We start from the raw sequence: 23,297 nt of genomic DNA on the forward strand, positions 1-23,297 counted from the left end.
AGGAGCAGAATTGGATGTGTCTAGCTTTGTGAATGTTATTGAAAGCTTGGGTGATGCAAATGCGGTTCAAGAAGGGTTTAAGGTTCATGCCATTTTGGTTAAGAACGGTTATTTTCATGCTAGTTTATATATTAAGGTCTGTTTGGTTAGAATGTATTTTAGGTGCGGGAAAATTGAGCTTGCGCGGAGGGTGTTTGATGAAAGTTCTGAGAGAGATGTTGCTTTGTGGGGTGCCATGGTTGCTGGTTTTGCACACCATGGGATGCGGATTGAAGCATTGCAGTATGTGAGGTTGATGGTAGATGAAGGAATAATGCCGAATTCGGCTTTGATGATGGGTGTTCTTCACTTAGTTGGGGAGCTTGGCGCATTGCGGATAGGTCAAGAGGCTCATGCTTACTTAGTGAAGAAGAAATTTTACTATGAGCAAGTGCGAATTCGAACTGAATTGGTTGATATGTATAGTAAATGTGGGGATGTTGGTTCGGGGAGGCGAGTTTTGTCTAGCTTGGTAGAGAGAGGTATAAGTTGTTGGAGTGCTCTGATTGCGGGTTCTGTCTCGAGTGGGGGGTTTCAAAAGGCGGTGAAGTCCATGGTTAGAATGCAGCGAGAAGGGTTCCGGCCTAATCATGTCAGTGTTGCTTCTATCCTTTCGGTTTGTGCACAGTCGAGGGCTCTGAAACGGGGGAAGGAGATTCATGCTTATGCTTTAAAACATTGGTTTCTGCCTCATGTCTCTATAGCTTCTTCGTTGATAGTGTTGTACTCTAAGTGTGGTTTGATTGAATATTGTACAAACCTATTTGATGGTATGGAACGAAGGAATGTGATCTTGTGGACAGCCATGATTGATGCATATGTGGAAAATGGGTGTTTTCCTGAAGCATTTGGTGTCTTAAGGTCAATGCAATTGACAGAGTATAGGCCGGACACAGTTACCATGGCGAGGATGTTAAGTCTTTGCAGCAAACTAAAACTTGTAAAGTTTGGCAAGGAGATTCATGGGCAGGTATTGAAAAGAGATTTTGCATCAGTGCATTATGTTTCTGCAGAACTTATCAATATGTATGGTACCTGTGGACTCATTGATAAGGCAAATTTGGTATTTGATGCAGTGCTTGATAAAGGTTCAATGACATGGACTGCTCTTATAAGGGCCTATGTATATAAAGAATTGTATAAAGATGCAATTGACCTCTTTGATGACATGATTTCAAAGGGTTGTGCTCCGAACCGCTTTACTTTTGAAGCTGTTCTTTCTGTATGTGATAAAGCTGGTTTTGTTGAAGAGGCATTTAGGATCTTCAATTTACTGTCAAGGTATAAAGTTGAAGCATCCAAGGAACACTGCATTTCAATGATTCAGCTTCTTACGCGTTATGGTAAACTAGATGAGGCTCAAATATTTGTAGAAATGAGTTCTTTGTTATAGCAGATGCAATATGATCTCCTACTTTGAAAGACTCGGTAGGTTGTAAAGTTACTTCATCAAAGATTCTATAACTTGTATCATACTAACTACTTGGACAACTTTATGAAAATCATAAAGTTACTTAGGTTTTGACATCAAATTTCTTAAATACTTTGGTTTGGTGGGAGCAATTTTTTGCTTTAGTTACCAGCATTTAATGATGATACATTTAATTGAATTGTGTTCATCAGATTGTTTTTGAAGTGACTTGGCATTAGAGATTTATCTTCTTTTAGCAATAAAATATGAAAATAAATCAGCAAATAACATAATCCTATGGTTAAATCAAGTAAGACATAATCCTTGCAAGACATATTATATCAGCAAATAACATAATCCTATGGTTAAATCAAATAAGACATAATCCTTGCAAGACATGTTATATCTTACAATAAAACACATACAAAGGTCTATAAAAGTCTACTTTAGACAGAGACACATCTTAAATATCACTTAAAAAAAAAATATCACTTCAAAAAGAAAAAAAAAAAAAACATTACTACTTTAAGAAAAACCAAAAAGAGCCATATCCCCATAGAACATCAAAGATCTTAAACACAATCATAAAGTCACCAACACAACTTTTCACCCAACCATTGCAAGCGAAGATCTTCTGGCAAGGTGAAAAAAATTCCAGTATAATTAGGATGATGATGAAGCCATTCAACAGCTTCAAAGTGGTACTTTCCAACCCTAATTTACATACTGCTTCAGTTATTTCAGAATTCTTCCAAACTTTAGCATTTGTACGTTCAATAGCTTGTGCAATTTCCTTCATTGCCATAGACATCTCTTTTAATTCTTCTGCACAATCACTTGTCATTGGTGCTGCTCGAGATACTAGATCTCTATTAAGTCGTCACGATTTGGTAGGTCTTTCGAGCTAAGACTTATGTTGCATACCTAGCTTTGCTAAGTAACCAAACGGTTAGATGATTTGACATATTTGACTAAATTGTGATCTAACGGTTCTTAATTAGCAACTTCTTAATTAGCTTGTACATGAGAATTGTTACATTCTCATTGCAAATCAAATCTATCTCCACCATTTTGTTCCAAACCAAGGAATTCAATTCACTTCATATATTATGAGCTAGGCTCTAAATTTTTGTGAACACAATTTCTATTTTTTTTTTTTTTTTGGTGGAAATTCGGANNNNGAAATTCGGAAGCTAATTCAAATAGGGTTAAGTAATTTAAGAAATAGGAACAAAAACGTGGTCCACAAGGAGAAACAAACCAATAAGATGTGTCTACTTTATCCTTTTCGTTCATTATCCATTGGCCATAACATAACTGCTACTTGATAAAAATATCTCAGATTTTTTTTCATTTCCTTCTAAGTTTCTTCTTTTGCTGAGTTGTTTTTTTTTTTCAAACTTTTTATTTTCTGTTCTTAATAAGTATCTGATAGCATATATTCATATATCTTGGTGATTGAGCAGTCTCATCACTTGCTTCATTTGGAACCATGAATGAAAAGTAGAGAAAATGTTTTAACTTTTTAAGTCCCTTTTTTTTATTAAACAAGGATGGTTACATGCAATTCACACTTCTATGGTTCTGCTCCTTCACTTCTTCCTATCTCGGTTCGAAAGTTCCAAAGTTCTTGTGAATATCACTCCATAGCCTCTTTGAAATTCACTCAAGTCTCAGCAAAAGAGAAGAAGACAAAACCAAAGGTGCCTCCAATCCAAAATGAACTTCACATCAACCTTGTAGAAACACAACAGCTTCATTGCCAGTTGCTCAAGAACTGTTCCGATTGCGCTTATAGACTCACTTTTCCTGCGCTTAAGTCCTACTCGAGCAATGCAGCTCTTTACAGCTTCTTGATAACATCTTACATTAAGAACAATTGCCCTGAAGATGCAGTGAAAATATATATCCATATGCGAAAAACCGATGCCAAAATTGACAATTTCATCATACCATCAGCTCTCAAAGCATGCTGTGTTGTCCCTTCAGCTCTGCTAGGACAAGAGGTGCATGGTTTTGTGGTCAAGAATGGATTTCATAGTGATGTTTTTGTCTGCAATGCATTGATGATGATGTACAGTGAGGTTGGAAACTTGGCATCTGCATGCCAATTATTCGACAAGATTGAGAAAAGAGATGCTGTCTCTTGGAGTATTATGCTTCGAAACTATAGTCGCCACGGTATGCTCAATGAAGCATTGAACCTTGTGAGAGAAATGCATGCTATTGGAGTGAAGCCTAGTGAAATTGCAATGATAAGCATCATTCATGTAATTGCAGAACTTGCTGATATGAAATTGGGTAAAGGCATTCATGCTTATGTCACAAGGAACATGAGCTATGAGAAACCAAGTGTTCCTCTAAGTACTGCTTTGATAGATTTGTATGCTAAATGTGCAAATTTAGCTTATGCAAGAAGAATTTTCGACAATTTGTCCGCGGCAAGTATAATCTCCTGGACTGCTATGATTGCAGCCTATATCCATTGCAATGATTTGAATGAGGGTTTTAGGCTGTTTATCAAAATTCTAGATGAGGGTGTGTTTCCAAATGATATCACAATCCTTAGTTTGGTCAAAGGATGCGGCGCAGCCAGAGCACTAAAACTAGGCAAGTTGTTACATGCTTTTACATTAAGAAATGGGATTGCCATGTCTTTAAATCTAGCCACCGCTTTTCTTGATATGTATGGCAAATGCAGCGATGTAAGAAGCGCGAGATCTGTTTTCAATAATAGCACCAAGAACAAAGATTTAATGATGTATAGCGCCATGATTTCGGCTTATGCGAAAGCTGATTGTATAGATGAGGCATTTGATATATTTGCTCAGATGACTGGATGTGGAATTAAACCAAATGAGATAACCATGGTTAGCCTCCTTTCGCTATGTGCAAAATCTGGATCACTTGAAATGGGTAAGTGGATACATTCTTACTTAGACAAACAAGGAATCAAAGCAGATATGGTTCTGAAAACATCTTTGGTGGACATGTATTCGAAGTGTGGAGACATAGATACAGCTTATGGACTATTCATCAAGGCCAACGACCGAGATATTTCTATGTGGAATGCCATGATATCTGGTTTTGCAATGCATGGTCATGGTAATTCAGCATTGGAACTCTTTGCTGAAATGGAAGCACAAGGAGTTATCCCTAATGACATAACATTCATTGCAGTTCTTCATGCTTGTAGCCATGCCGGATTGGTTCAAGAAGGGAAGAGGCTGTTTTGCAGAATGGTTAATGAATTCAGTTTGGTCCCAAAGATTGAACACTATGGCTGTATGGTAGACCTTCTCAGTCGAGCAGGATCACTCGAAGAAGCTCAAGAACTAATTAAGGACATGCCTATGAGGCCAAACTCGGCTGTATTAGGATCTTTTCTTGCTGCTTGCAAAGTTCACAAAAATGTGAACCTTGCTGAATGGGCTGCAAAACAGTTTCTATCATTAGAACCCGAAAAATGTGGATACAATGTCCTAATGTCAAACATCTGGGCTGCATCAAACAGATGGGAAAATGTTGCTGATATAAGGAGAGCTATGAAGGATGCAGGGATTCATAAAGAACCGGGTTTCAGCTCCATTGAAGTGCATGGAACGATTCATGAATTTGTAATGGGAGATAGAGAACACCCAGAAACACCAAAGATTTATGAAATGATTGGTGAGATGAGAGAAAAGCTAGAACATGCTGGATACACTCCAAATGTATCTGTTGTGCTGAAGAACATAGATATGGAGGAAAAAGAGAGTGCAGTAAATTATCACAGTGAAAAACTTGCAATGGCTTATGGTTTGATTAGCACAGGTCATGGAATTCAGCTTCGGATTTTGAAGAATCTTAGAATATGTGAAGACTGTCATAATGCAACAAAGTTGGTGTCCAAGATTTATGGGAGGGAGATAATTGTGAGGGATCGTAATCGCTTTCACCATTTCAAAGAAGGATTTTGTTCTTGTAATGAGTATTGGTAGAAGATTTTTCAGCTTAGATTGTTTATTTGATATACACATTCCAATTGACCAGAAACTAATTTTGACCAGACAAATTGGTTCAAAACTTCAAATTGTTCGTGTGATTCGAGAAATTTTTTTTTTTTCAGAAAGTATTTATTAAATAGAAAAAATGTTGTTGAAATGACATTTTCTATCCTTTTTTATAAAATATAATTTTTTAGAAAATTATAATAACATACACTATGAATCAATCAAATAAGTATCATTAATTATTAGTTTGTATGTTTCTTTTTCAAAAATAGAAAGACTAGAACTAGCGACTTCTAAGTAAGTATAGAAAAATTATGCCATTTGAATAATAATTCCTTGCCAAGTTATATGAATTTTGATAAAATGAATTAAACTGCATTTTATTTTAATGTTATAAAAAAAAATATACATTTTATAAATCATTTTTCGTAATAATAAAATCAATTTGTCTAATTCTTTTTTTATTTAACGTAAAAATTGATTTGTTTAATACATAATTTAATAATTAAAATTTATTGACTTGTTTGATTAATGGTTCGTTTGAAAAATTTTAAAAATTATTTTTTAAATTTTTGACTTATAAAAAATAATAATATTAATATTTAGTGTAATTTTTAAAATTAAATTATAATTTTTTAAAAAATTATTACTTAATATACGTATTTATTATTTAAATTATTTGTTTAAAAAGAGGTTAATTAAATTATTTTTTCAAACTGCCCTAAAAATGATTGGAGTATTATTCACAAGGGAGATGGAATTATGGTGATTTTTCGTTTTTTCAGATATTCACTTTTCAATCCTTCAAACAAAATCGTTGAAAAGGGAAAAAAAAAAAACAGAGCACACGGAAGAAAGGTTAAACACTTAAACTACACAGAGAAGAAGAGTAGAAGACCCTCTCGGTGCCGGCTCCAGCATTTTGCGGCGGTTTTCTCTCCCTCCCTCCTCTCTCAACGCAGTCCACAGAAAATTTCTGGTACGCTTAACAACAAATCATTCGTGCCTTCTCTCCCACTTGTGTAATTTGATTCGGTATTTGTTGTTGTTTTTTTTTTATTCTTTTGATTTATTCTCTTGTGGCTATTCAACTTTTACGATGCACTCTTATGGGACTTGATGCTTGTTTGTGACACATCAATTCGTTCATGGCTCTTTTGGTTTGGGTAGTGATAGTGAGTGCTAATCCCTAGTTTGGCAAATGAAAATGAGGACTTTTGCTGCAATTCTATCTGGTTTATATTGCATTGAATCTTTGCTTGGCCTTCTTTATTGTTCAATTGTTTTTGGAGTTAGTCGAATTCAAAACAGATATATGTTTGTTACTCCTCATTTTTTGAGGAAGAAAAACTATACACTATTATTTGGTATATGAATTTTGAGTCTTTACAAATTGTAATGCTTAGAAGGGGAGTCTTGAAGCAACAATTTAAGTTCTGTTTGTGTGACCTTTTGTTAGTAGGTTGCCTATATTACATTCCTTCATTTCCTTGTGTCGGACTCTTTGTTGAACCTTGCGCTACATCGGATGCTTGTCCATCGGGCTTCCTTACGAATTATAGTGCTTAAATTGTTTATATGCTTAGTATCCGCCTCCATGAGGCTCAGTTGCCACCCCTACTTCATGATTATATGAAGCATGTTGAGCTTGATTGTTTTCTGGTTAGAGTCCTACAGTTAAATTGTTATCTGGCAGCGTACACTTGCTTCTGATTTCGTCTTCCTACCATGGGCAGGCATTTTCAGTTTTTTTCCAAACCACCGCATCATTCCCCCCATATCGTGGTATGAATTATCAATACACATTTTCTGGCTTATCGAGTTATGGATAGCATTTCACGCGGAAGCCAATTCTACAGACACTACTATCTATATAGTGGCGAATACTATCTTATGTTAGTTAATTCTGAGTTAGTTAGTTACTTAGCTATAATAGGTAGTTACTCAAGTTTCCTGTAGTTGCAATTTGTCATTCCATAACGGCATGACCCATTGCCATCGGTTAGCTTCTCACATGCCCATGAGACCAAACCATTTTGGACACAGCCTGCAAGCTCCTTTGTCCTGCACACTCCTCTAGCGTCAGTTAACTGGATGGCTTAAGAGTGGTCACAATCTCCACTGTGTGCCACGCCTCTCCTTAAAAACAATGATAGAAAGACGCATCACCTTAGAAAGTAGCTTCCATTCGATGCCATAGCTTCCTTTACCATAGCTAGCAAACATGTCCTTAAGACATTAGGGTGGTATACGGTGTTCCTGTGCTTATTATGATTCTTTGTGTATTGGGTAATTAATGCAATGATCATAAAGGATATTTCTATGGTGTTTCATGTAGTTTTGAAAAGGGGGAGGGGCTTCTTTGTGGTTCATACATTATATTTCATTTCTGAGCTACTTTCTTTCTTTGGGTACACATTGACATTAGTTCTTGCTTTCTAACAAATCTTTTACTGTTATATATTTATTCTACATACGATTCTATCTGCATATTAACTTCTAATGACATCGAAGGACCACTACGATCAACTCATTTAAAGTATTGTCTTGCCTCAATTAATTCATTTCCACTGACTTGTTACTATAGCACCAGGCATCATTGACTAGCTTAGTCAGCATGTGATTCTTTTTTTGCAAATGCAGTGTGTATCTCAAGTAGTGCCCATATCACATGGAAAGCATGAATTTTGCGGCAGCGTTGTGCAGAAGATTGAATATCAAGGAACTCGTGACAAATGTTCCTGTATATAGAAGCACTAGTGGTATAACTTCATAATTGCTATTTCGGTTATTGGAATGTTACCTTTCAAAGAAGTTAGATTAATGAATTTTTTACACATTATGTTAGATGTTTCTGGAGAAGGTTTGAGTCTTGTGTTCAGGCGTTGGGCTACTAAAAAGACAGCCGGTTCAACAAAGAATGGACGAGATTCAAAACCCAAGAACCTTGGAGTGAAAAAATTTGGTGGGGAGGTATGAGATTTTGCTTTACTTAACATTTAAGCAAGACCATTAATTATGACCTATAACCATAGAATTGGAACAAAACTTTAAGAATCTGGACATGATTCATTTATTTGCAACATTCATTCAGAGGGTGATACCGGGGAATATCATTGTTCGGCAACGCGGCACTCGCTTTCATCCGGGGAACTATGTCGGAATCGGTAAAGATCATACTCTCTTTGCTATGAAAGAGGGATGTGTGAAGTTTGAAAGTAACAAACTGACCGGTCGCAAGTGGGTGCATGTTGAGCCCAAGGAAGGTCATGTCCTTCACCCTATGTATTCAGATGCTTCTGCCTCCGAACTAAAAGTTGCTGTCTAAGTTTTAAACTACTAACATTCATGGTATGGAACTTTATGCCTTTTTTTGTGGCAAAAAGCCATTTTAGTTTAGTTCCTCAGCTTATGCAACTTCCTATATTTTCTACCTATATCATACACATTCTTGAAATGATTGCTGGGTTGGTTTTTCAGTGCATCTTCTATGTGCTTGAAGTTTAAATAAAACATGGACATTTGGGGATTCAATGTTGCTTGTTGGATTTGTTTTTATTTTTCACTTTTGTCAATTAAGATTTTAAGAATCTATCAGCCTATAAAAAACACAATAAATAAGACTCAATCAGCCTCTTGCAAGTTGCAATCCGTCTAGCGAAATAGACCCAATGTATTGCAACAAGAGACACAGTAATCAGGGATGAGAAGCAATCGTCACAACAAGGCGACGAGGGCCAGCAGTACCACAGAAGCGACGGCGGAGGGAGAGAATTGGGCGGCGTTTTTTAGCAGAGCAGTCTGAGCTCCTGTGCATTGGAGAGCGGCCCCACCTTCTTGACGTTGTTGAGACCCTTCCTCTTTCTCAGTCCATATTTGAAATCAAATTTACTTTATTCACATTGAACCTTTGAGTTTACTTTGGTTTCGTTATAATTTTGGAAATCAACCAGATTGTAGGTCGAAGGAATTATAGGTGCTGGAAATGTGTAGATTTTGTAGGGGAAAAAAAGAAGAGGAAGATGTGCAAAATTGTCTCCTTTTTTTTTATTTTATTTTTTCTTCAGTGGGTACTGTCAAACTTTTTTGTTGGTGATGAAATAAAGATATAGAATTTTAAAAGCATTCTTGTTAAATTAAAAAAAAAAAAGAGCAAAAAACATTTTAAAAACACAGGCATAGAGAACGGATAGCGTGGCGGCAATGCAGCTGCGAAATGAGGGAGATAGATAGGGAAGGATGTGAGATAGAGAGGTTGAAGGTGGCAGGCGAATACCGATTCGAAGAAAATGACGAGAAAGAGACATCGAGAGAGGACGATGAGCCAAACATGGAGGCAAGTGCAAGGGAGGAAGGCAAGGGTGAGGCAAACCATGGAGATGGGAGGTGAATTTTTGCATTCATGGTCTAAATAGTTATTCAAATATTTTCACAAAAATAAAGGATAAAATACACAAGTTGTATATCAAATATAAAAGTCATTTTTTACTTATAAAAGAATAATTTTGTTATTTTTTCTTTTTTTCACGTTAAATCTTTTGTGGATGTTTTAATCTTTCAGGAAAATTTTGTCCGTGCTTAAATTATTTGGAAACATTTTTTGTGATTGTGATTAACTATTTTACTCCCCTTCTCTAAAATGTTCGCTATAGCTTGTATGAATAAAGGAAACAACTTGATGTGAAAAGACTAGTCAAACAAAAGAAAAGTCTGGACTAGAACTCGATATTCAAGAGACTAGTCAAACAACAGAAAAGTCTGGATTAGAATAGAACGCGTATGACTCGTCAAGGAAAGCGGGTAACTTGATAATCGAATTGATACTTTCATCGCCATTAGTTTATATAAAAGTTGGTTATGCATTGGTAAAGTACAAGTGTTACAAACTCTGATATGTATGTTTCATTAACTTTGTTATGTGATGTAACCATTCGCTCTTCTACTGTACCGTGACCCGAACCCCTTCCGACGTCTCTAAGAAACACTCTTTAGCTTGAAAGAGGAACAAGAGGAGAAGCTCATCAGCTGAACTCATTAACTCAACAACACAACTGGCCACTGATTTATTGGATGATGGAGAAACTAGGGGACTTCCTTCACTACGGTTTTGGACAACTAGGGGACTTCCTTCACTACGGTTTTGAGAAACTAGGGGACTTCCTTCACTACGGTTTTGAACAATTGGGGAATCTCCTCATAAAACTCATCTGTTGAGTGGCAAAACAATTTGGAAAACTCATTTCTTGGTCGTGAAATTTTTGCTCAATTTTGACGCACTACCAACTCATTATTTAGTTATTTACTTAAGCAAGCATATGCAGAATCAAAATACAGTGTTGTTTCTTTGGTCAATGCAAAATACAGTTTATGACAATATTTGATTAGAGTGACTCACAGCACTCCCACTTTCGGAAAACTTTTTTAAAAAAAAAAAAAATAATTGCATACATCACAACCCAGTACTATTGCTGGACTTTCAATACTGGAAAGGCTATTACATCTCGAATGCTGGGAGAATTTGTCAAAAGCATCACGATCCTGTCAATTCCAAGTCCCTGAAAAAGAAAATGCAAGAGTTTGTTGCATAAATAATGCAAGAAATTGATATTGGAAAGCATAACTTGTAGATTACTATTACTAACTATATCGTTGTAATACACAGGCATGTTGATTCATCAACGACCACATGCATGAATCCACTAATATTAGCATATAATTCATGTGGCTTATAAATATGTTCTTCAAAAAGAAATCAGTAAATTACATCAAAACCAGAAACCTGCCAAAACACGAATACAGAGACATGACATCGATACCAAAGGTAATAGCAATACTAATCACATTCTGGTCTTACAGAACTATTTACTTATGGGATTTGACTTGTAAGCACAGTCAGGGTAGTAGAACGTTTTTACACAAATCCAATCATGCATTACAGATACAAATGTTAGCGCAACTAAACTCTCTTATTTATTTAAAGCAAACTTGTGGGGTTTTGAGAACCAAGCATGACTCCACTTTTAAGACACGACTCTGTTAACTTGACCTGTTACCAGAGAAGATTTCAAGAAAGGAGAAATACTAGTTACTGTGGACATAATTAGTGTCTTCAATTGTCAGATTTCAGCTTTCATGCTGCTAGTAGAAGAATTCCTTCCTCTGAAGATGGTATTTTTACCCTTTACAGTAGCAGGATGAGACAAAACAGAGGAGAACACAGATCAAGGGTGAGATTGGTATTATGGAGTAAGAATGGATTACTCCAGGAGGATAGTATATTTTTTTCCTTCAAATAAGTACAACCTTAAAAACTCTAGGTAAAAATTGTCAAACAAAACCATTTTTCTTACTCATCTAGGATAGTAACAACACAAGGACAGGAAAACTGGAAAATAGATTCTAATACCATTCCAGAGGCTGGAGGCATTCCATATTCCAAAGCTGTTAGAAAGTCGTCATCAAGAGTAACTTCATATAAGTCATCCTCGTTTTCCGTCCCTTCCTTCTTATCAGCATTTCTTGAAGCAGCCTCGGCTCTCTTCTTTTCATGTTGTCTAACTTGATCCTCTAAGCGACCTCTCTGCCAAGTACCAGGAAAAAAAAAATGCCCGCCCGTGCACACACACACACATCTCATCAAAATCCATTCACTGTTCAGCAATTTACTTCAGTCAAAGTAAGAGTCACTACACTTCAAATATAATGCAGGATAAATAAGAAAGGTAAGTTAGAACTGATTACTAGGTAGTATCAAAAGAGAGAGTATGGTAGAAAGAACTAGAAAGAAGGATGCCTTTTGATCATTTGTAGAGATTAGTTTCTTGGGGGAGTCTGAGTCAGTTCCGAGAATGCATTGCCTAGCTCACGGCCACAAATGAATAGCTCAAATCTCTCAGTCAAACCTATGGATCTAATGGAGGATCAAAGGTAAGATAGAGGAAAGCATTAAAACAGGAAGCATACTTTATCTGATTGCTTATGGCATTATTATTATAAGAAATTGCACATCATTGTATATCAGAAAATATATAGTAGTATGAATATAAACAACTCTAAAAATATCAGCTACTGGAAGAAAGGAAAAGGATATCATAGTTTAATATTCAGTTTAAATTAAAACACTGAAATTGTGAACCCTACTTTATCTTTTGTTTATACCCATTATGATTTTTGACATATTAACATTTCAATATTTCATAGAACTTACAGTTGAACATATTGAATAAAAGCAAGTAATATTATTAGATATGTTCTACAATGTTTATACCTTCGGTGTGGTTTGGCCAGTGGAGATATTTCAATTGGATAGTCTAAAACAAATGTAGGTTGGATGAGCTTTGGTTCTACAACAACCTCAAAGACCTAACCAAAATAAATAAACAAATAAAATAACTTGTTAGTATATCAAGAAAAATATAATATAACAAGTGCCAAAAGTGCAAATAGAAAGAATGTGAGCATCAACTTAAAAGTACAAGTGTGATTACTTGCAAAAAGACAGTTTATCAAATAAACGGAATCAAACAAATGGATGAAAATAGATAATTAAAGGTGATGGCAACCAACCTCATTAAGTAGATGGCCAACAGATTGGCAAGCTTCAATCGAAGCTTTGTCCTTGGCATCAAGATTGTTTCCAAGGGTACTAAGAGTAACTTTCTTTGCAACTTCAAGATCATCTCCCAATTCACTAAAATCAATGCCGGAAACTTCTTTAACAAGGTTGTGCATGGTCTCCCTCCTCCAAGGTCTCTCCAGACATATCTCAACTCCCTGCATAGAGTCATTGCACCAGCATCAACAGATTTGTTTTTCACAACAAAATCACAAGAGAAGCAATCTATCATACATAATGCACCACAACTCAAACTTATATATAATAAGAACAGTTGCTACCTGATAATCTAGGGTAAGTTTCCCAAGAACTGCTAGGGCACATTGAGTGACAATCTCCTCTGCCAAATTCATCATGCTTTGGTAGTCTGAGTATGCTTCATACATCTAAAATTCAACTAACATCAATGCATATCAGAATGTCATTCAAGATCAACTGAGAATTATAAGGATACAAGAATGCAAAATACCATATAGTATAATATTTGTAAAGCAACTAGCTTGAAACCTTAAGCTACAACAAGATTAGGGGAAGCATCATGCATGCCTATTGTAAGTACCAAAGAAGACTTAAAACAAATTAAGGTGCCTTTAAAACAATAATTGTTGATCTATGACAAGATTCAACAGTGTTTTATGATTGATATTGGGTCCATTCAGTTAAGATTCAAGAAAAGTACTTAATAGAAGTAGAAGCACAGAAAGAAAATTGTTTTGCATTTGGACATAAGCGTCAATGTATTTTTTATCATATAACCAGAAATTGTTAAATTGTTTGAAGATGACAAATATTTCTTAGTCAAGTACTTTTCTCATATAAAATTACAAGGAGTGAGGGAGGGGGAGAGTGAGAAATGAGTGATATTTAAAAGACGAAAAAAATAAGGATAAAATCACAAGTTACAGGTTCCTGTATTGTGAAGTGAAATTTCTTTCTTATCGGTTCTGATTCCAGGAGAAGTAGCTCCTTATCTACTTCTAAGGAAAGCAAAAAGGCATATTATTTTCTATATATATATATACACAAAGAAATAACCATTGTTTAAAAAGGTAACTTTCTTCCGCCAAAATCACAAACAAATGCACTCAGTGACAAACTAAGACAACCCCTTTTCTGCTTGAGTTTACATCTGTTAATGTAGAACTGGAAGCAAAGTATGACATGCAAGATCATATATGTCTGAGGAAACCAAACTTCACAAGATTAAAATGTTACCTCTATTGTGGTAAATTCAGGATTATGACGAGTTGAAATTCCTTCATTTCTAAATATTCGCCCAATCTCATATACCTTTTCAAATCCACCAACCTGTGACAAAGAAAAAACTTGAAGTAATTAACAAATTGACATAATCAAGATAAAGGTTTTCCAAGAATTTCACAGCTAAACTAAATGAAATTTCCATTCAGCAAAAGAAGCAAGATTCTAATTTCTATTTCACCAATACAAAAATAGCCCAACATGCCCTAAAAAATATTGAAAAAACGAACAAGAAGGAAGATCATGACTAATAATCTTATTCCAATGCACTAAATTCAGAGTGCATACCAAAACATATCTCCCTTTATAAAAACATAGCATTACCTCATAAGATGATAAAAAGTAAAAAGATATGTACACCCCTCTGTTAGCACATACCAGACAAGGAGTTTTATACTAACAAATATTTCAAACCTCACCAGCATTCTCTTCAGATGTAATTCAGTTGCAATTCTCAAATATAAGTCCCTTCCAAGAGAATTATGATGTGTAATAAATGGTCTGGCTTCGGCTCCCCCAGCTGCTCCCTAGTCAATGAAACTAATCAGGGAAGCTATACTCCACGTACAAGATACCAGAGAATGAGAGCCAGAAGACAAAATATATCAACAATTAAAAGAGTCCCCATAAATTGTGAACGTTTGTTTGCTTTCATATAGAAAAAATAGTGTAAATATATTCAAATCAACGCACCTGCAAAACTGGGGTTTCAACTTCAATGTAACCTAAAGAATCCATTGTTCTCCGTATCTCTGATACAACCTAATTGAATGGAATTTGCACATTAATACAAATAGGAATTATTAGCACAAGCACAAAAATAACTGGAGAAATTTTTTATGTAAATTTTTCTGACAAAAAAGCAGAATGTGAGCTAACAATCTCTGAAACGAAACTTTAAAAGCTTGTTTAAAAAAAATCCACTATAAAATACATAATAAAACATGGAAGTACATGTAGCATAACAGCAATACAGCAACAAGAATGAAAGAGAAACATGATAAGCAATAGAAGCCTTTAAAAAAATCCACACAATGGGATTGTATAATAATGGAGGAAAAGCTTTGGGGAGGACCATCGGATAGGTGACTCGTTTTTCAATTTAGCCTTTTTGCAACTGTATCATTTATCTTTTCTCTGTAATACTCCAATCAAAACTTCTATCATTCACAAGACTCTTGGGACTTCCCATTTTCATGAACTTAAATTATGGAGGCTTCAAATTTAAAAAGCTTGCTAAGTCTCCTTGGATCCATAAATTTGTCTCCTATGAAACTCATTTTTGGTACCTTTGATGAATGTTGGGTTTATACTTGGTAAATTGAACTTTTTTATCAGTTTTTATTGAACAGATTTGTTGGTTTTCCAGAGCAGATTAGCAGAAAGGATTAAAGGAAGCCAAATATTAAGACAATGTTCTACCATTGACGTTGTTTGGCGTATTTTTTTCGAGCATAACTCACATCTTTAATGGAAGGCTTGCGCACAAGCAGGTCATGTGGGATAAGATTAAACATCTTCTGGTGTCTACCCAGTGTAAGACACACAGTCTGCTTAGACGGATCTCTCAGATAAGCAGAGTGATTGGAGATCTTTGCTCTTTACTTTTTTTATTGTTCCTTTATCTATATTGAGGTTATCTTATCCTCTCTCCTCTATCCTCAATAAAGAATAAAATAAAAAATAATAAAGAGGGGGGATTTCTCTAGAAGTTAAGCCACCTTTGCTCTTTTGCGGAAAACATCTGCTACCTCTGGATTTGCAATCATATCTACGTATCTAAACACAACAAACAAGAAAAAAATATTTGAAGAGCCAAATTTCAATTCAGGGGGAGGGGGAAGGATAATTAGAGACCATCATCAAAATAAAATGGAACAGGAAATATTAAAAAATAAGAAACAAACAGAAGTGATAAAAAAATAAAAATAAATAAGTATAGATGAAAATATTCATCATCACCCCTGCAAAAAGGAGAATAAATGAGATAAATGATAAGTTAATTTAGATGTATTGTCCTCATAAAATTTTTTGGACTATCATATAATATGTGTTGATAACTCGATATCTCATTTAACAATTTTAGTCACTTAAAAAAAAACCAGAGAGGTGTAGAATTTTACTAAATTACATGTGAGCACATCATTGGATTCCTTTGTAAAGTTATATTACACTTACAGTAGATTAAAATCTAGTACAATATAAAGTGGTTGATTTTGATATGGTCTATGTAATTTAAACTTGATTTAACAAGAAATGAGATGTCAGATTGATTAAATTATGAGGAAATACCCAGTACAAAGAATTGCAGTCAAAAGAATATCTCTGAAAAAATACTTAATGCATCAATATATAATAGAACTATAAAAAAGCTATTCAAACCCTTCCTGTTGCCCCAAAGTATTATACATAAATTAAAAGATGTAAACAAAGGAATTAACACAAATTAAAATGCAATCTTACCTTTGGCGATAGCGTTTATCGATATCAGTTAAGCCATGATATTTGTCAGGTAGTGGAAGCAGAGATTTTGTAAGGATTGCAAAGGAAAGGACACACACAGAAAGTTCTCCTGCAAAAGGAAAAACAAGAAATCATAAAGTATAATGATAACAGGCTAACAGGCAATTCCAAAAGACTCCCAACCCCTTTCACATTTTTGAAACTATTATACTACTTAAGAAGAAAAAGAAAGGAAGGCAACTATCTAAAACACAATGTATAAATAAAACTAGGAACAATATATATTTGAAATACTATTATTCTATGGGCTACTGAAAGTTTTGGTAGCTTGCTTTTTCATGTGTATGACCAAAAGTCCAAAACACTGTAAGCTCACAATTGCTTTCCATTTATGTAACGCATAACATAGATGGAAGAAGAAAATTAGATAAATTTCAATTAAAGAAGAAGAAAATCTATTTAAGACACCTACTGGATTTTACCTTTCTCTGTGCGTTTTATTGAACCTCTTGCACCTAGTATATCACCAATATCAACATGAGCTTTCAACTGTTCAAACTGGTCATCTATGAGTCTCTCCTTATCACAATAGAGCTGAAATCATTGATTTCAACAACTTCAGTTAGCAGCTGTCATAACATTCACTCTGAAGAAGAAATACAACCTCTACCATATCTAAGAATAAAAAATTGCATCTAAGTATAACGATTCAAACCAGAAAACAATGAACAAATACACTACTAACATATAAAATAAATAAATAAATAAGAAACTCTAACATTATTTATTTCAAAGTTACATGGAATGTAGAGAAGGCAATAGAAAACCTGAATTGTCCCAGAATCATCTCTTAGTGTCAAAAAAGCAAGCTTGCCAAATGCTCTTCTAGCAACAATTCTTCCTGCAATTGATACATGGTCATTCTCACCGTTTGCTTCCTCACCATTTCCCAGATCTCTATATATATCTTGCAGCTGATTAGCACTGTGAGTTTTCTCCCATCCATAAGCATATGGATCAAGCCCTTTACTTCTCAGTTCTTCAACCTACAAAACAACCTCAAAGAAGGGTCCTATAAGAAGACAATCTCAAACCAAAACCATTAAGCATTTTAGTCCTCTAGCAAGCCAACCATCAATAAAGATCCATCATGTTCAAAACTGTTCCCCATTCTAACCCTAATGAGAATCCAATCCAAACAATGATATTTGATATCTTACATTCAATTTCCCATCAAATCCTCTAAGAGGCAAAAAAAAAATATAGTCAAATAAAATCTAGCATAAGAATTTTTTTTTTTTAACAAAAGAAAGTAAAAGAAAGACATTTCTCATATATTTCATTGAGCTAACTTTTGATACACCAACAATATTAAAACTTCTTTACATTGCCATCATTCTTTTGGATAATCATTCGAGTATTGAGCGTGTCAATGTAATATAATTAAACATAAATCCTTTCTAGTTTCAAATTTTTCTCAAATTCTAAACAACCAACTAAAATTAAATCGATAGGGACAGTATGTAACTAAAAGGCAGCTCCACATTAACCATTTCTTCGCCCATCAGATAAACACATCAAGCCTAAGATAAAAATAAATCAATGAAAACATAAAAAAAAAAAATAGAATCTTCATTACACTTAAGAGCCAAGGCGTACCTTCTTCAAGCGAATGGCTCGAACAGCCTCCCTATCGGAAGTCGAAGTGGTCGGAGACGCCGGGGCACGGCGGTTGCGTCCAGCAGCCCTGGAAGCAGCTCCGGTGGGTGAGGTGTTCGACGAAATGCGTAAGAGGTGATTGAAGTAGTTGAGTGAAGTAAGTGCCTCTTGAGTGGTTGGCTTGTTAGGTTCCACAGTTTAAGCGCTTCCATTGTCTTGTGACTCACTGAGTCACTGACTCGCGCTCTTCTTCTTCCTCTTCTCAGCTGCTTTATCTATGTACCTGCTGTGGCTGAGTCAACACATGGGAACTGCTCATTTTAAATGTTTTTTTTAATGTTTTTAATACACCTTTTTTTTAACTAGTATAAGAATATATAAATATAATACATTAAAAAATATAAAACTTTAATAACTATTATTGTTGTTGATGTATATTGATTAATAATAATAATAATAAGATTAAAAAAATACATTTTTAATTTAATTATTTTTTCAAAATTTTAATATTAATAGAATAATAATTAACCAATAACACGATGAATTTAATCAAGATTTTTAATCTCATAATAAAATATTGAATCATTGTGAACTCAAATTAAAATTGTTATATGTATATTTCATGGATATATATACAAGCTCTTCTGCAACTTCTAAATATTGTGAACTCAAAAATTCTATTAGAACTAATTAAAAAATTTTGAAAATTTGTTTTTGATTAAGTTCAATATTTTATTCTACATAACAAATTAATCAATGACCATTTCGAATGTGTTATTTAATTCTAAAATATTAATGCTAGATGATGATAATTTAAGAGATAATACGCTTCGAATGTCACCAAATATTACTCTTTTAAATTTATCTAATAATTCTTTGTCTGTATCCATTTTTTATTTCTTATGCTATAAGACAAAAGAAAAAAATAAATTTAAAATATTTAAAATAAATAGTATCAGAGTATGTGCCCAATAAATAGTATCAGAGTATATTCTTTCTAGAAGTTAGTTTTTGATCAAGTTTATTCTCTTGTTTTGCATAACAATTCAATCAATGGTAGCATTTCGAATGTGTTACTTAATTTTAAAGTTTTAATGCTGAGTTATAATAATTTGAGAAGTAATGTGCCACGAATATTACTAAATGTCACTCCTTTATATTTATCCAACAACTCTTTGTCTCGAACCATTTCTCATTTCTTATGTTATAAGACAAAAAAAATTGAAATAGCTATATCAAATAGGATGGGATAAAATATAATGGTAACTACTCAAATGAAGATGCTAAAATCATCTTTTTATGAAGATTCTTGTGTTAAAAGTGTAATTTATTTATTTAGCCACACTTAAAAAAAAAACACTTTTGTAACACATCAAAATCAAACCATACATTTCATCATCTAATGGTAAAAAAGAAGCACCATCATATGAAGACAATAATAAAATCTTTATGGTAGTATCCATCAAATATAATTGTGCTCCAATTACGATCCAATTTATTTACTGGTAATATCTCCACTATAATATACAAATTCAATTTTTTCAAGATATTGAATCTTTCAAATAATAAATTATCAAGGTCAATTCTAAGTTGTTGTTACAATATGACAAGCATGATTTTTAAAAATAAATCATTTAATTCATTTGGTGTTACTATTCCTATAATTTTTCATAATAACTACTTTATTTTTATCTTCACTTATAATCTTTATTCTTATTATCTCAATTTTTGCAATTGCAGCACTTTTTTCTTAAATTGAATACTTTGAAACTAAAACATGGACTTTTAATATCATATTCAAATCTTTTTGCTTTGTTTATTATTACTATGTAGAGCTACGTGCAATTCTAAAGTCCTTCTTTGTGATAAAAAGGACAAGAGTTTATTACTCACATTTAAATATGGAGTCACTAATCCTTCTGGCTTACTTTTTTCATGGTCCATTAAGAGAAAAGATTGTTGCCAATGAAAAAGAGTTCATTGTGATAACATCACCGACAAAGTCAAAGAGCTCAATCTCCACTGTCCAATAATTTTTTTCTAATTATGATAATAATTTTGACAAATTGCATTGCCTAACAAGTGAACTCAACCTCTCTTCTTTGTTTGATCTTCAGTTCCTAAGTTACTCGGATTCGTGCAATAATGACATCAACATCATCCAATATTATGATCAATGTAAAAACTCTTATAATAACATCTATCATCTTAATTTGTCAAATAATGACAATCTTAAAGCTAATAATATACTCCATTGGATTTCTAATCTTTCTCCTTTAGAGTACCTCGACCTCAGTGGAATTAATCTTCAAAAAGAGACTAATTAGCTTTAGTCAGTGACATTGCTTCCTTCACTTTTAGAGTTATATTTGGGGAAGACTTCGAGATATCTATCTATTTCTTTAATATGCTAATTTTACGTCCCTTGAAGTCATTTATCTTTCTGCCAATCGTTTTATGCCAGCTAAGTTATCGAATTAGATTTTCAATCTTAATTCTGGTATATCATATATTCACATTTTCAAAAATTCAATGCAAGCTAATTTTCTGAGATATTTTTACACTTTTAAGACCTTGAATCCTTGTTTTTGGATTACAATGATCTCAATGGATTTATTTAAAATTGGGTAGATCAATTTGAAAAATTAAAAACAGTTCTTTATGAAAATTTATTTTTAGGTCTTTTACCTATGGATTTAAAAATTTTGTCATATTTGACTAGGTTATCACTTGAATCAAATTCGTTTACAGAAAATATTTCTAAAAAAAATTTCACACCTTTTTAAACCTAAAATTTTTAGGTTTGGACTCACAATTATTGTTCTTTAACTTTGATCTTAAATAGATTTCTCCTTTCCAACTTCAAATTTTGATATTGGATGCTGTGAATTCCAAACTTTCTTCATGAATATATACACAATTTCTTTTGCCAATTTTAAACATTGTGAACTCAAAAATCTCAATAGAACTAATTAAAAAATTCTGAATTTTTGTTTCTGATTAAGTTCAGTATTTTGTTTTACATAACAATTCAATCAATGGCAGCATTTCGGATGTGTTACTTAATTCCAAAATATTAATGCTAGATGGCAATAATTTAAGAAATATATGACTCGAATATTACCAAATGTTATTCTTTTAAATTTATTCAACAATTCTTTGTCTGGATCCATTTTTCATTTCTTATGTTACAAGATAAAAGAAAAAATAAATTTAAAATATTCGAATCTCGCTCATAATCTTTTATCAGGGAAGATTGCGAATTGTTGGATTTATTGAAAATTATTACAATATGTTAACTTGAAAGACAATAATCTTAGAGGCCAAATTTCTCACTTAATAAGTTTTTTGTCCAACTTAATTTCATTTATTTTATTCAATAATAGATTATCTGGAAAAATGTCTCTTTCATTGAGTATGTTCTCTCTTTTGGTTCCTCTTCGAAGTAGGAATGGCAACGGGTCCCCATGGGGGTGGGGACACGCCCCCACCCCCGCCCCTCCCTCAACGCGAATTTTTGTAAAAATTAATAAAAATTAAAAAATGAATAAAATTAGAGAAAATAAAAGATAATCCTTAATTGTCATTACAAACATAATATCCATAGTCTTTAAAGACTTAAATAGCAATAACAATAAACATAAACATCCAAACATATCCATAAACAACCAAATATTACATACAACCAACCATATTCATAAACAACCAAATAAAGTTCATGACATCGTAAAAACATAATTTCACCATCTCAATCTTCCTTTCATTCCGTAATGGTAGTGATGGTAGATTCCGACTTACTTGAATCCTACATCGACAAGAAAACAATTTAAAGTTAAAATCATATAATAACTCAATAAGTCAATAATATAAAAACATAGGCCCAGTTTGGGTAAACAGCTTAATTAAGTTTCTTTTGAAAAAATAGCTTAAATAATAAATGAATATATTAAAAATAATTTATAAATAAATTATTTTGTATTTGGATTTTTAGTTCTAAAAGTGCTTATTTTATAGAAATATGATAAAAAATAGTAGTATTATGAGAGAAGTTATTTTTTTAACTTCTCTGTAAGCTCTTAAATAACTTCTTTAGAAAGCTGCAATTTGGTTTTGAAAATTGCACCAGACATTAATACTATTACTTTTCATAAGTCAAAAGTTCAAAAAAGTTACTTTTGAAGCTTCCTAAATAGGTACATGTGTTATATATAATTTAATAGTTTACTTACGTCAACATCTCTTTCAAGAGTATTACTCAATGCATGTGAAGAAAATATTCTATAAATCATGAATCAAAATCACATTAATCCAAAATATAAATCATGAATCAGAATTTCATTAACCTAACTCAAAAATATAAATTATAAATTAAAAATAAAAAATTCAGAATCTGAATCCCATTAACCTAACTTAGAAATCAGAACCTAATTACCCTAATTCAGAAATTCAGAATCAAATCAACCCTAAATAAAAATCAGAATTAGAAAATTCAGAACTCATAACCTAATTACCCTAATTCAAAAATTCATAATCAAATCAACCGTAATTAGAAATCAGAATTAGAAAATTCAAAACTCTAAACCAAATTACCCTAAATCAGAAATTCAAAATTAAATCAACCCTAAATAGAAATCAGAATCAGAAAATTCAGAACTCAAAATCTAATTATCCTAAATCAGAAATTCAGAATCAAATCAACCCTAAATAGATATCAGAATCAGAAAATTCAAAACTCAGAAACATAAATTCAAAAACCACAAGACTGACTTACCCGAGGGAGAAAAGGGGCAAACCAGCGAAGAACTGAAGAACATCGACGAGGAGAGGACGACGTCGCCACGACAATAAGATCGAGACC

General features: G+C 33.3%; 4 protein-coding genes across 4 annotated transcripts; 3 read left to right on the forward strand and 1 right to left on the reverse strand.

Annotated features, from left to right (window-relative positions):
- Positions 1-17: 17 nt before the first annotated feature.
- Positions 18-1,221, forward strand: LOC107464415 (pentatricopeptide repeat-containing protein At1g71460, chloroplastic-like). The gene is made up of 2 exons (XM_016083329.3): positions 18-1,009; positions 1,116-1,221. Exons 1-2 carry the CDS (start codon positions 152-154, stop codon positions 1,134-1,136), a joined length of 879 nt encoding a protein of 292 aa, XP_015938815.2. The 5' UTR covers positions 18-151; the 3' UTR covers positions 1,137-1,221.
- Positions 1,222-3,003: 1,782 nt separating this feature from the next.
- LOC127739583 (pentatricopeptide repeat-containing protein At2g02980, chloroplastic-like) lies at positions 3,004-5,430 on the forward strand. Its single transcript, XM_052254172.1, has one exon. The coding sequence runs from the start codon at positions 3,004-3,006 to the stop codon at positions 5,428-5,430; it is 2,427 nt and encodes an 808-aa protein (XP_052110132.1).
- An 825-nt stretch (positions 5,431-6,255) lies between these two features.
- Positions 6,256-8,976, forward strand: LOC107464417 (uncharacterized). Its single transcript, XM_016083332.3, has 4 exons — positions 6,256-6,421; positions 8,086-8,204; positions 8,291-8,415; positions 8,537-8,976. Exons 2-4 carry the CDS (start codon positions 8,114-8,116, stop codon positions 8,768-8,770), a joined length of 450 nt encoding a protein of 149 aa, XP_015938818.1. The 5' UTR covers positions 6,256-6,421; positions 8,086-8,113; the 3' UTR covers positions 8,771-8,976.
- A 1,787-nt stretch (positions 8,977-10,763) lies between these two features.
- On the reverse strand, positions 10,764-18,758 carry LOC107464416 (lysine--tRNA ligase, chloroplastic/mitochondrial). Its single transcript, XM_052254580.1, is given in 15 exon segments — positions 10,764-10,997; positions 11,849-12,026; positions 12,266-12,352; positions 12,710-12,804; positions 13,009-13,215; positions 13,339-13,443; positions 14,273-14,365; positions 14,737-14,844; positions 15,011-15,079; positions 16,039-16,096; positions 16,781-16,889; positions 17,263-17,374; positions 17,608-17,826; positions 18,440-18,579; positions 18,582-18,758. Coding segments are annotated over 15 exon segments (1,743 nt in total). The 5' UTR covers positions 18,652-18,758; the 3' UTR covers positions 10,764-10,904.
- Positions 18,759-23,297: the final 4,539 nt, after the last annotated feature.

Source organism: Arachis duranensis, chromosome 9 (assembly GCF_000817695.3).
Source record: "Arachis duranensis cultivar V14167 chromosome 9, aradu.V14167.gnm2.J7QH, whole genome shotgun sequence".
Taxonomy (NCBI): Eukaryota; Viridiplantae; Streptophyta; class Magnoliopsida; order Fabales; family Fabaceae; genus Arachis; species Arachis duranensis.

What these genes read in the sequence shown, in the direction of transcription:
- LOC107464415 (XM_016083329.3), top strand. Translation starts at nt 152, where the DNA reads ATGTATTTTAGGTGCGGGAAAATTGAGCTTGCGCGGAGGGTGTTTGAT. An exon ending in GCAAGGAGATTCATGGGCAG is followed by an intron (nt 1,010 to 1,115) that starts GTATTGAAAAGA and finishes TATTTGATGCAG; the next exon opens with TGCTTGATAAAGGTTCAATG.
- LOC127739583 (XM_052254172.1), top strand. Translation starts at nt 3,004, where the DNA reads ATGGTTACATGCAATTCACACTTCTATGGTTCTGCTCCTTCACTTCTT.
- LOC107464417 (XM_016083332.3), top strand. Translation starts at nt 8,114, where the DNA reads ATGGAAAGCATGAATTTTGCGGCAGCGTTGTGCAGAAGATTGAATATC. An exon ending in TGTATATAGAAGCACTAGTG is followed by an intron (nt 8,205 to 8,290) that starts GTATAACTTCAT and finishes ACATTATGTTAG; the next exon opens with ATGTTTCTGGAGAAGGTTTG. An exon ending in TGAAAAAATTTGGTGGGGAG is followed by an intron (nt 8,416 to 8,536) that starts GTATGAGATTTT and finishes ACATTCATTCAG; the next exon opens with AGGGTGATACCGGGGAATAT.